This window comes from Mustelus asterias, chromosome 12 (assembly GCF_964213995.1).
Source record: "Mustelus asterias chromosome 12, sMusAst1.hap1.1, whole genome shotgun sequence".
Classification (NCBI taxonomy): domain Eukaryota; kingdom Metazoa; phylum Chordata; class Chondrichthyes; order Carcharhiniformes; family Triakidae; genus Mustelus; species Mustelus asterias.
In genome coordinates this window covers 101532863-101546641 of record NC_135812.1, presented here as the reverse complement: position 1 = coordinate 101546641, position 13779 = coordinate 101532863, and the positions used below count along the sequence as shown (strand labels likewise).

Sequence of the window (13779 nt, the reverse complement as noted above, 5' to 3'; positions counted from 1 at the left end):
GGTCTTCTCATGACCCCTTCTCGCTCTCCTAATTTCCTTCTTAAGCTCCTTCCTACATCCCGTATACTCCTCTAAATCCTTAACACCTCCTAGCTCTCTGAACCTTCTGTACGCCTCTCTTTTCTTATTCACCAGGTTCATCACAACCTTCGTGCACCACGGTTCCCGTACCCTACCAACACCCCCCTGTCTCATCGGAACGTTGTCATGCAGAGCTCCAGACAAACATTCCTTGAAAATCCTCCACTTTCCTTCGGTACTTTTCCCCAAGAATGCCTCCTTCCAATTTACCCGTCTAATTTCCTCCCTGATGACACTGTATTTCCCTTTACTCCAGAGAAACACTTTCCTAGCCTGCCTGATCCTATCTCTTTCCAATGCTATCGTGAAGGAGATAGAATTATGATCGCTATCCCCAAGATGTTCACCCACCGAGAGATGAGGCTGAGGAGCTTTGGTGGATAGCTAATTTTCTCTAAAATCTTGTAGAATCCATCCTGCTGATGGTGTTGAATGCTTCAGAGAGATAACATGAAAGTAAGGTGAAAAGATAGAAATCACAGAAACCCTACAGTGCAGAAGGAGGCCATTCGGCCCATCGAGTCTGCACCGACCACAATCCCACCCAGGCCCTACCCCCACATATTTACCCGCTAATCCCGCTAACCTACGCATCTGAGGACTCTAAGGGGAAATTTTTAACCTGGCCAATCAACCTAACCCGCACATCTTTGGACTGTGGGAAGAAACCGGAGCACCCGGAGGAAACCCACGCAGACACGAGGAGAATGTGCAAACTCCACACAGACAGTGACCCGAGCCGGGAATCGAACCCGGGACCCTGGAGCTGTGAAGCAGCAGTGCTAACCACTGTGCTACCGTGCTGCCATAGACCTAGTTCCATACATGTTTCTGGTAGGTGGCATATGGAGAATCAAAATTATAGATCTGCCAGCACAGAAGACATACTATGCATCTGGAAACGTTGGGTCTACAGGTAGATGGGGTCTTTTGAGCATGATCCCAGCAAAGACCTTCCCAGTGACATTATGCAGCCAGATACCCCTGTAGTTGTTGCAATCTTCTCCATCACTTTTGTTTTCTCACAAGATAACGACTTTTGCATCACGCATGTCCTGTGGAATGGATCCTTCCTTCCAGTAGAAAAAGCTGGTCATGATGGGAGATGGGATTTTCCATTCTTGAGCAGTTTGGCTGGAATTCCATCCTTCCCATTACTTTGCTCTGCCGCAAATGACTCAGAGGCTGATTTGTGCAGAACCTGTGAAGTAACTTCTGGGCTACACAGTTGTGCAGCTTAAGAAGGAACACTGCATCCCACCTCTCAGTTGCACTTTTGTGCCAAGGAGTGTTGAACCTCATATTAGGCAATTTATCCATATTTTTGTTTAGTTGGGAGAATATTTACTCAAAGGATAACCCACATTTTGAATTTTGTTACCTGTTCAATGCAGATTTGAAATTAGCATTATTTTTTGAGTGTACAAATCTTTTCAGAGGTGACAAACTCAGTTACCTTGCAGTGTCAAATGAATGCAGATCTGGAATATCATGCATACAATGTATCTCAGCACATGCTGTAAAATACAGCCAGGACTTTGTTAGCTAAACTGTTAGTTTTAGTTAGCTAAAATTTGTCAAATAGTAACAGGTGTATTGCAGAACAAGCAACTCAAAGGTGCCATCTAGTGGAAATATCTAGTCACAAACATCTTTCTTAAGGTTGAACTTTCTCTCTAGTTGGAGCCTATATACTTGTTGCTCCCGAGATCACACAAGCTAAATAAGATCACATGGGCTAAATAAAGCCTTTTCATGGCCACCTTTGAAGAGTGAAGGTATTGGACAAAAAAGGACTATTATTATGGATTACATTATGGAATGAAGTCCAGAAAACTTAGTACATAATTCAATTCTCGTCTATCTTATTTTCAACCTTTTTTAAGCAGTCAAAAAGCAACATCGAGTGATGTGAAAAACATGATACTTAATGAACATTAACTATTTATCTACATTTAATTTGCCATCATTCTATGGCACTACCACACCCGCAGCTGCACTTATTGCGCCAAATGGAGCCTCACAATACCTCTGGAAAATCCTATAGTAATTTATGAAAAGGTAAACTTAGAATGGATTTTCACACAGACCAAGACAGCTTTTTAGTTAAAAATGTCAGTTATATATAGTAACCTCCTGTGAAAAGAAAAAACTTTTGACTCAATTTGCACTCAGTCATTATGTTAAAAAAATGGGCTTTTTGTGAGGTACAGAACAACAGTGTAGCTTGGTCTGAAAATTCTGGAGGCAGCTGAGTAAACATGAACTTTCTATAGCGTCAAAATCTATTTTTGAACTTTATGGAGTTTATTTTAGTGCTCTACTTTTCTGCTTGCAATGAGGTTTTCATCGATGGGCCATTTTCCCTTGCAGCAACATACACAACTGTGAAACATCTTTGAAATTCTTTGCTTCCCACTCACCGATTAATTTAAAAAAAACTTTATTTGATTGAAACTTCCTCATACAAATTAGACTTGACGAGCAATTAACAATTAATGTGATTAGGACAGAGCATTATGTTGTTTGGACTGTTTAATTTTCGAGTTTGGTCATTTTGCTTTCCTGGAAAAAAAACTCATTTTCTTACACATAGTTCCAAGGTGCGGAGAGGATATAGCACCATTTAAACAACCTGTTAATGTTTGATAAATTGCTCCAAGGTTCAAATATTGGCACAGGAAATATTGTTCTTTTATAATAAAGGAAATTAAAGATGGAAAAAAAAAAGTCCAAAACATGCAAAGGAAGATAAAAAAGAAACTGAACCAATACCTTGCCAAAGTTGTCAGTGTGCTCCTGGTAGTCTGAATTTTTTTCCTGTAGAGGAGTTGGGGGAAATATAAATATATTTCAAATGGTATAATTTCATATTTTTAAAATTAATTTATAAACTTTATTCAACAACAGTGAACAGGTAATTTGCATCTTGCTTCTCCTGAGATTTGTACAGAACCTTAAGATTTCAGACTAACTTGTCCCTTTTAGCTCACATTGGCTTTCAGACAGTTATTATTTTTTGTAAATCTAAAAGCATTTCAGTAAAATCTTTGAACTGAACTATACAGCAGGAATTTAATCCAAGATGGAAAATGTTCTTTCAGTTCCAGGCAGAAAAGTTTAAACTCCCAGATAGGTAATAACACCAAGCATAAAGCAGGAGAAATGCTTCGCCAAGCATCTTTTTAATAAGCAGCAAAATGGAGAGAGATACTGCTTATTAATGGGCCAACTATACATCCAACTTTATACTAAGCACACAACTGGAGGTTCAACTTCTTAAATGTTCAATATTTAAAGGCAGAAAATTTAAAATCAGCCTCCACTGCAACTAAATGTCCAGCTAGACAGCATGTCAAATTTATGACAATTCAATTCACTAAATTTTGTAGGCTAGCATCTGAAAATTTTAATTGTTCAGGTAATTGAGATCCTAATCCCATCAATTCCAATTTAATCATAGAAGCATCTCAGTTTTAACCAGCATGACTACTGCTCCTTCACCATTCTTCACCTGCTATTCCTCCTCATGAGTATAACAAGCAGGTCTGTCAAGAAACAGAATCATGGTTACAGCACAGGAGACCAGTTAGTCTGTCACGCCTATTACAGCTCTCTGAAAGAACAATTTAGTCGATCCCACATCCTTGCTCTTTCCCAACAACCTTGCAATTATTTTTCCTGCAGATGCTTATCCAATTCTAAAGCACGAGTGAATTGCCTCCACCACCCTTTCAGTAGTGCATTCCAGATGTTAACTATTTGTGGCATAAAAAAAGTTTTCCTCATGTTGCCTTTGATTCTATTGCCAAGCATTTTAATGTATCTTCCAGTTCTCAACTCTTCCATCAATGAGAACAATTTCTCTCCAACTTCTCTGTCCAAGCACACCTCCATCTAATCTCCTCTCCACTTCTCCAATCTATCCACATAACTGAAGTCACACACCTCTGGAACCATTCTTGTAATTTTTTTTCTGCCCACTCTAAAGCCTTCACATCTTTCTAAAACAACCTAGCCTACAAAAGTGGAGATGTTAACAGATCTTGGATGGATGAATTAAGATGGGCCAAATGGCCTTCCTCATCTATAATTATCTTGTGATCTCCAATTCGCCCCTCCCCTTCATAGAGACAACGTTTCCATTCATTGTTTCCTCTTTTGATTCTGCTCAGAATGGAATCATGGAAAGACAAGGCTGCATTGGTAGTCCAGTATAATAAGCATTGATGCTTAGCACTATCCTGCTGCAGGATTCCAATCAAATACATTTTTAACATTTATTAACATGCATTGTGCACACTATTGACAATTATACTTTGCAGAATATATCAAAATCTTTTATTCTCAACGTGATCAAATGGTATTGTTGAAGTGCAATACATTAGAACTCGACAAGCCACTTTTTCGTAAAATATTGAATATTACAGGAAACTGTGTGTTATCCAGCACTCGAATATCAACTGGAATTATAGCTGTTCCCCTAACATGAATTGTCCCTTTACCAACCAGAAGCAATTACAAAGTTATCCAGGACCCATCTACTTAAGTAAAAGAAAATACAATTCTTAACTTGCACATTAGTCCATGCTATTGTGCTGTATTCTATTGGGAAATTGAAATCTGTTAACCGGCATTTTTGATTAACCAGCACCACTCATTCCCTGCGCATGTCAGATAGTGAGGACTTTACTGTAATTTGGCAGTGATATTTCAGTCCAAGCTTTCCCCTTCACGCTTGTATTAACTGTATTCAGTTTATTGTCTGACAGACAGAATCATCCGGCTATTTGTATCACACTTCTTAATTTCAGTTGACATGTTAATACACAACAAAATCGATTTTCAAAGCAAAATAACTCTGATATGTTCCTCCATAATATCTGCTGACAAATTCTGATTAGATAGAGATAAAATTAATCCAAAACAATCCAACTGATATTCTTCCGCATCCAACTACTTAGTAAATTTCTGCAAAACATTCGGGGCGATTCTCCCAGCCCGCTGCGCTGCTTTTGTAGTGCGGCGGGCCTGGAAACTCGAGCAGAGGCCATTGCGCGGGCTCACCACTGGGCCATGGTCTCTGCATGTCGCTAGCAGCCAGATTACCAGCGCCGCCAGCTCTGCGTAATTTATTTAAATCACCACATCAATGTATTTTAAATATCATTAGCAGGCCTGGGACTGAAATCTCTGAGCCTGCTAGTGTCTCCTGTCCTGCTAAAGTGGTACACTCCAGCAAGATTTACTATAGCTCCCCAATTGCAGGGAGCTGGCAGCCTGACACCGCTGGAATAAAGGGCGGGGCGGGGGGGGGGGGGGGCGCTGCAATTGAGGTCCCCCAGAGGGTCAGACACGAGGGTGGGGAAGGGGGTCCCTTGGGCATTGTCACTTGGCAATGCCAGCCTGAGCCCCCTGGCCCAAGGGGCAAATTGCCAATGTCCAGAGCGCACAGTGGCACTGTCCACTGGGCATCAGGCAGTGCCAAGGGAGCAGGGTCCTGTTGCCACTCTGCACTCGGGCTGAGTGACAGAGGGAGGGAGACCAGCGATCAGGGCTGGCCATTATGGGGGATGGGAGTCACATGGTCAGCAATGTGGGGACAGGGGGCTGGCCAGCAATCGGGAAGCCAGCAGTGCGGGGGCACTGCGCATGCGCCGATCTCAGCTGACAGACCCATGTATGCGCAGTGGCCCGCTCAGCGCTACACTGTCAGCCTCTCCAGCAGAAATATCATATATAGCAGGAATTTCAGCGTGATTCACGCTGAGGCACTCCACAGTGCACAGAGTGAGAGCGATTCATTTTGAAACTCCCGCTGAAAAAACCAGCGGGATTTACTCCAGCTTTTATGCAAATTCAACACTTAGAATTTTTCTGGGAGAATCACCCCTATTTATTTAAAGCACTCAAAAAAAATTTAACTGGTTTTCACAATTTAGATACACAATCTAAAAATCAATAATGTTTCACCGATGGGCTCAAAATCCCTTCCTTATCGACTAAAATATTAAATTACACATTTTACTCACAATATTGCTGTGATGAGCTTTAGTCATGAGAAGCATTCGGCCAACCAGGTCTGTAGTGGAAACACCCTGTGTACGTTTACACTCTCTGAGAAGATTTTTAAAGGCCAATATGAATATTGTTACTCACATTTCTCATTAAATAAATCAGTCAAGACTTTAACCCTGCATCAGCTCATTTACTGCTTAAATAAATTCTCATCCATTCCTGTGTTACTTCTCAACTTGCTTATTCCACTGCTGTCCTAGTTCATCTTCATCTTGTACCCTCGAAAAGTAGAACTCATTAAAAAATAAAACTGCCACCTATATCCGAACTCAACCAAGTTTCATTCACCCTTTGCTCACTGACTGACATTGGCCCCAGGCCATTAATCCTTCAATTTTGAAATTCTCATCCTTATTTCCCAAATCTCTCCATGACCTCAAACCTACCCTATCCTTGCAATCTCCTCTAGCCCATTGGGATCCCTGTAATTCTCCAATTCTTGCTTCTGATTTTAACTGCTCCACCAGTAGCTGCTGTGCCTTCTGCTGCCATGACTCTGCTTTGGAATTCCCTCCCTAAGCCTTCCGCTCCTCATAAGTTTCTTAAAACTCATCCCTTTGGTCAAACTTTCGAATATCTGTCCTCATGTAACATTATGCAGCTCAGTATCCAATTTAGCTTGATATCACTCCTCTAGGATTAAAGGTGCCATATAATTTCAGGTAGGTTGAGGACTGATTAAAATATTTACATCTCATTACAAGGTAGGCACACGCTTCTTCTAACAATTGGAACTTGGTCTTTAAGTAGCCTGGTTACCTGTATCTGCCCATTTTCTTTACTTCTTCATAAGTGTCTTTTCCATCGGCAGTCAAAGTAATATCATCTACAAAATAAAAATTAGCAAATAAATTAAAAATCACCACTACACTGCATGACAAAGGAACCAAACATCCAACAGAACTGTTTGAACTATACGTTTCACTTGAATTTGTAGGAGTATGTAACCAGTTTCAAGCAGATATTAAAAGTGTTTCAACATCATATAACCTTGAATGACCAGGAGAAATTGATGAGATCATTGGACACAACATACCTCCATGGACACAAAAATCAGAGTTATATTTATCCAGTGTTTCAAGTGTTGTTACATATGGTGCTCCCTCAATGACCTCATCAACCCACTTAATCGCACGGACCATCTTATAACGCTCCTCCTGTGTAAATACAGGTGGACCTTTATGCTTGGCGACTTCCTCTGAAAACAAATTAAGAAGACTTCAATTATTAGTTTTCTTAACCTTCCATTAGATGATTAAAAATAAATTAATGGAATGATTACCAAGTGCATTCCATTCCCAGTTAGCTCAAATGTACACTTAATAGACTATGGTCACATTTCAACTAATATGTATCACAGTATTGACATTCTGCTCTTAAACTTACTTTCTTTAAACAATAACTGTGTGTCATTTCTAAGATGCATTTAGTGCAAGATAGAAAATGCCAATTGACTAGAAACTGATCGATGCAGTACACGGTTGAGAGATCATACTCAAATTTCACTGAATATTCCACTTCAGGTGGAAGGTGACAAAAAGGAAGGAAGGAATCAACCTAACCAAAAATTGCTAAAAAACCAACCCAACTATAATCTCAAAAAAGCATGTTTCCTTCATGTACACAGGAGCTACAGTGTCAAAAGAGGATCAGCGAATAACTGTAAACTAAGTACTGTTTCCATGCCATATATCAAAGGCTTTAATGGCAACATATTTATCTCAACGCATATCATAAAAATCACAAGTCACATACAGAACCTTTTACAATATCATCAATGCAATATTTTTATTTAATAAAAAGTTCTAATGTACTGACCCCACCTCTTTCATCTTCAGTGATCTGCTTGCCTCTGCACACTTGGGGAGGGTAGGACAGTGGCCAATGAACTGGAGTGAATGGGGCAGCATCATTCAAGGTAAATTTACAGTGCAGGTTCTGGTTTTCTCACCCTGTCACATGATTCACCTGCACAGACCTCATGAAAATATGAAGATGTGCTTCACATCTAGTGGAATTGTAGCAGTCTAGTTATTGTAGCAGTCCAAAGATGTGCGGGTTAGGTTGATTGGCCATGCTAAAAATTGCCCTTAGTGTCCTGAGATGTGTAGGTTAGAGGGATTAGTGGGTAAATATGTAGGGATATGGGGCTAGGGCCTGGGTGGGATTGTGGTCGGTGCAGACTCGATGGGCCGAATGGCCTCTTTCTGTACTGTAGGGTTTCTATGATTCTATGATTTCTATGAATATTTATCATCATTGCACTCAACTGTATCTTAAGCAACCTGAAAGTTTTTGCCTTTACCATCTCACCAGCACAGCATTCTGAACGTTTTATTCTTTGGGGAGATGGGGGGGGCGGGGGGGGGGGGGGGGGGGGGGGGAGGGGTGGTATGCTGTGGACTAGGACTCAGCAGATGGTGGCTTCAAGTCCCACTACAGTGCAGTACTTTTGGAGTGCTGTATTGTACGAGGAACAGCCTTTCAGATGGTATGTTAGGCAAATGCTCGATCTGATCTGGTTAGCACTGCTGTCTCACAGAGCCAGGGACCCGGTTTCGATTCCTGGCTTCGGTCACTGTCTATGTGGAGTTTGCATGTTCTCCCAGTGTCTGTGTGAGTTTCCTCCGAGTGCTCCAGTTTCCTCCCACACTCTGAAAAATGTGTTGGTTAGGTACATCGGCCATGCTAAATTCTCCCTCAGCATACCCGAAAAAGCGCCTGAGTGTGGCGATTAGGGGATTTTCATAGTAACTTCATTGCAGTGTTAATGTAAGCTTACTTGTTGTGACCAAGAAAAAAAACTAAAAAACTGATCTCTTGATTGAATAGTACCATTGAATATTTTAGATACAAAGAAGAACAAGGGAGGTCAATATTTATTCCTCAACTATCACAATAAAAAAAAATTTTGGTCATTACCTCTGCCCTTTGAGAGACCTTGTTATGCGCCAACTGGCCGCCACATCTCTTACATTACAAATGATTACACTTTAAAAATGCTTTATTGATCTCAGGATGTTCAGCTTATGAAAGGTACTTTTCTGCCTTTTCTCCGTAACCCTGCACATAACTTGAATACAAACAGTCATCTACTGCCTTCTTGAATGTCTCAGTTTAAATCTGTCTCCACTGTTCTTCCAGGCAGCCTGTTCCAGACCCAAACAACTTGTTGTGTAAAAACGATTTTTCTCCGATCTTTTGAAAATCACTTTAAATTTGTGCCCTCTTGTTCCTGATTCTTTTATGAGTGGGAACAGTTTCTCCCTATCTACTCTGTCCAGCCCTCTCATGATTATGAACATCTCTACCAAATCTCTTCTTAGCCTTCTCCTCTCCAAGGAAAACAGTCCCAACCTCTCCAATCTATTCTCATTCCTGGAACCATTCTTGCTAACCTCTTTTGCAATTTCTCCAATGTGTTCACATCCCTCCTATAGTGTCCCTCCAGAATTGTACACAATATTCCAGCTGAGGTCTAACTAGTGTCTTGTACAAGTTCAGCATAACCTCTATGCTCTTGCACCCTATGCCCCTATTAATAAGCCCAGAATAATATGCACATAATTAATTGTTCCCTACCTATCCTGTCACCTTCAAATGATCTATGCACATATATACCAGGCCCCTCTGCTCCTGCACCCTTTAAAAACTTTTACCCCTTATTTTATATCATCTCTCCATGTTCTTCCGACCAAAATACAACACCTCACACTTCCCCACATTGAATTTCATCTGCCATCTATCTGCCTGCTCCACCAACTTGTCTATGCCCTTTTGAAGTTTTACTATCCTCTTCACAGTTTACAACACTTCAAAGTTTTGCATCATAGAATCCCTATAGTGCAGGAGGCCATTCGGCCCATCGAAACTGCACCGACTCTCTGACAGTGCATCTTACCGAGGCCCTCTTCCCCCACCCTATACCTGTAACCCCACACATTCACCATGGCTAATCCATCTAACTTACATATCTTGGGACACTAAGGAGCAATTTAGCATGGCCAATTCACCTAACATCATCCATAAACTTTGAAATGTTCCCTTGCACTCCAAAATCTAGATCATTTATATACATCAGGAAAAGCAAGGGTCCTAATATTGACCCCTTCCTCCAGCCGAAAAAATATCCATTGGTCATTACTCTCTGCTTCCTATTATTCAGCCAATTTTGGCGCTACTGTTGCTACTGTCCATTTTATTTCAGGAGCTGCAACTTTTCTCACAAGTCTTGTGTGGCACTTTATTGAATGCCTTCTGAAAGTCCACATACACCACATCATCAGCATTACCCTCACCGGCCTTTTCTGTTACCTCTTCAAAAAAACTCCAGCAAGTAGCAAACCATGATTCCCCTTTAGAATCCATGCTGGCTTTTCCTAATCAACCCACATTTTTCCATTTGACTACGAATTCTATCTAATTGTTTCTGGAAACTTGCCCACCACTAGTTTTAAACTGACTGGCCTATAATTGCGGGGGCCATCCTTGAAACATTTGTGAGCATTTTTGCAATTCTCCAGTGCTCTGGCACTCCCAGAGTCCAGGGACCGCTGGAAGATTACAGCCAGAGCCCCTGCTATTTCCACTCTCACTTCCTTCAATATGCTTCGATGCTTCTTAGACAGTCCCAATGTCAGTGCCTTGTCAACTTTCAGTTCCGGCAGCCTATTCAACACTTCCTCCTTATCAATCTTCAACCCTTCCAAGGGCAGAATTTCCTCATTTGTCACCATGCCCTGAGTAAGCATCTCCTTGGTAAAGAGAGATGCAAATAATTAATTTAATTTCACAGCCAAGTCCCAGCCTCCACGTGTAAATTCCTTTTTTGGACCCAATCAGCCCTACTCTTCCTTTTACTATTTATTTACAGATAAACTTTGGGATTCCTGTTTAATGTTGGCTGTCAGTTTTTTCTCATAATCCCTCTCTGCTTCTCTAATGTACTTTTTCACCTCCCCTTTGAACCTTCTGTATTCCTCTTGATTCTCAACTATACTTTCTACTTGATGCCACATAAGCACATTTTTTCTTCCTTATCTTAATTTCTATCTCATTTCTCATCCAGGGAGCTATGGATTTGTTTTCCCTCCCATTGCCTTTTACTGGAATACACTTTGACTGTGAGCGGACTATTTCCGTTTTGAAGGTAGCCCTTTGTTGAGCTACAGATTTTCCTGCCAACCTTTTGTTCCAGTCTAACTGGCCCAGTTCCGTTATTGCCCCATTGAAGTCGGCCCTCTCCCAGGTAATTATTTTTACTCTGGGATCTTGGGGGTGGGGGCGGGAATGTTGCCTATTTTCCTTCTTTATCAGGATCCTAAACTTTACAATACAATGACTCAAAAATCTTCCCCCACTGACACTTAATCTGGCCCGCCTCATTTCCAAGGTTCAGCAGTGCATTTCTTGCTGGACTGGACACATTGTGATGTAAAAAGAATTTCCTGAACACAATTTAGGAATTGTTGCCCCTCTCTGTCTTTACAATATTTGTACACCATCCCTGTCCGCATTTGGGTAATTAAAGACCTCCATAGTCTCACATTGACTGCATTTGAGAGTTACATTATTGTAGGCATCTTCATATACAAAGTAATGCATTAAAAAGGCACATCAATCATAACTTTGTGATTTTACAAATAACCTTCCACTTTTACAATGCTGGGAAACAGTGAAGTAGTGGGTTTGTTGTGCAACTCAAATTATTTAATGAATTTTAAAAATGCAGTCGTGATAATCACTGCCAATACAACACCTAATACACTGAGGTATTTATTTTGCAACTTACCATCTGTATGTACTCCAACAATGAGATAATCACCCATAGCGCGTGCCTGCCTCAGCTGGTTGGAGTGACCATAATGCACCATATCATAGCTGAAAGTTAGAGACACGAACACATTATTATATAATTCCCCATATTTTTAATAAGCCTACACAAAGCATATGATGTACAGCAGATCTCCAAGTATTTGTTTTCCAACTTATGGTTAAAACAGGTTTCAGGGAAATTCAAATTCCTTGAAAAATTATTTTCATATTCCCCAGTCACCTAAAACCTCTCCCCGAGAGCGATAGCTCTAATGACACAAAAGCAGAAAATGCTGGAAAACCCCAGCAGGTCAGACAGCATCTGTGGAGAGAGAATAGAGCCAACGTTGAGAGTCTGGATGACCCTTCGTCAGAGCTCTAAAGACCCTGCCTTTTTCCTGTAGTCCTGCAAAATTTTTCCATGTCAAGTAATTATCCCATCCCCTTTTGAAACTCAACTGACCCTGCCTCTCCCACACTCAGGCAGTGCATCCCAGATCCTAACCACTTACTGTATGACAAAAGTCTTCCTCATGACACTGTTGCACCTTTTATTGATTACCTTAAATCTGTGTCCTCTGATTCTTGATTCTTTCATCAATGAGAACAGTTTCTCCCTATTGACATGTCAGTCAGACATGAAACAAATAAAGAATACTGTGATCAAACTTCATTCTTTTGTTATTGTTTTAAAATGGACTTTTGCTGAACCAAAATATGGCTGATGCCAGTCACATGATTTGCAGAATTGGCCATCTGACTTAAAAGCTACCAACAGAGAGTACAAGGACAAAAGAGCTCCTTTTTGATTTGATTGGATTTATTATTGTCACAGTGAAAAGTATTGTTTCTTGCATGCTATACAAAGCATACTGTTCATAGAGAAGGAAATGAGTGCACGCAGGATGTAGTGTTACAGTCATAGCTAGGGTGCAGAGAAAGCTCAACTTAATGCAAGATAGGTTCATTCAAAAGTCTGATAGCAGCAGGGCACGAGCTGTTCTTGAGTCAGTTGCTATGTGTCCTCAGACTTTTGTATCTTTTTACCGACGGAAGAAGATGGAAGAGAGTATGTCAGGGGTCCTTGATTATGCTGGCTGCATTTCCGAGGCAGCAAGAAGTGTAGTCAGAGTCAATGGATGGGAGGCTGGTTTGCGTGATGGACTGGGCTTCATTCATGCCCTTTGTATTTCTTGCAGTCTTGGACAGAGCATGAACCATACCAAGCTGTGATACAACCAGAAAGGATGCTTTCTATGGTGCATCTGTAAAAGTTGGTGAGAGTCATAGTGGACATGCCAAATTTCCTTTGCCTCCTAAAAAAAAAAAGAGGTGTTGATGGGCTTCCTTAACTGTAGCATGGAGGGACCAGAACAGGCTGTTGGTGATCTGGACACCGAGAAACCTGAAACTCTCAACCATTTCCACTTCATCCCTGTTGATGTAAAAGGGCATGTCCTCATCTACGCTTCCACTCTCATTCATGTGGAATCTTACACCCCATTGTAAGGCCACATTACTATCACAAAACTGGAAGGCTAACAGATGAATTGGCTCCCCAGCCAGAATCATAACAAAGACATTAAAATTAGTTACACCCGAAGAGGTGTGAGCAGCCACCATTTCATTCCTAAAGGAAACAATGGATTTCGGCCAGAAGCAGAGAAACTGCCTGTGAAGATGCAATTGACTAATGGGCCACATCACATGATCCCATGCTTCTCGCCTCATAGTCAGTTTTAATGTTACATTTCTAGCCTCACAGGTTAGTCTGCTGACTATTTTCAACTGGAAAAGGACAACAGA

The 13779-nt window shown here is 41.0% G+C and overlaps 1 protein-coding gene across 1 annotated transcript in view; it reads right to left on the bottom strand.

Annotated features, from left to right (window-relative positions):
• pcyt2 (phosphate cytidylyltransferase 2, ethanolamine) overlaps positions 1–13779 on the bottom strand; it is a 51778-nt gene that overhangs the window by 21593 nt on the left and 16406 nt on the right. Inside the window, exons 2-6 of the mRNA XM_078225721.1 lie at positions 11951–12039; positions 7196–7357; positions 6919–6985; positions 6114–6198; positions 2857–2901 (exon numbers count right to left, since the gene is read on the bottom strand). Of these exons, the coding sequence (XP_078081847.1) occupies positions 2857–2901; positions 6114–6198; positions 6919–6985; positions 7196–7357; positions 11951–12039 (448 nt within the window). The remainder of the gene's footprint in view (positions 1–2856; positions 2902–6113; positions 6199–6918; positions 6986–7195; positions 7358–11950; positions 12040–13779) is intronic.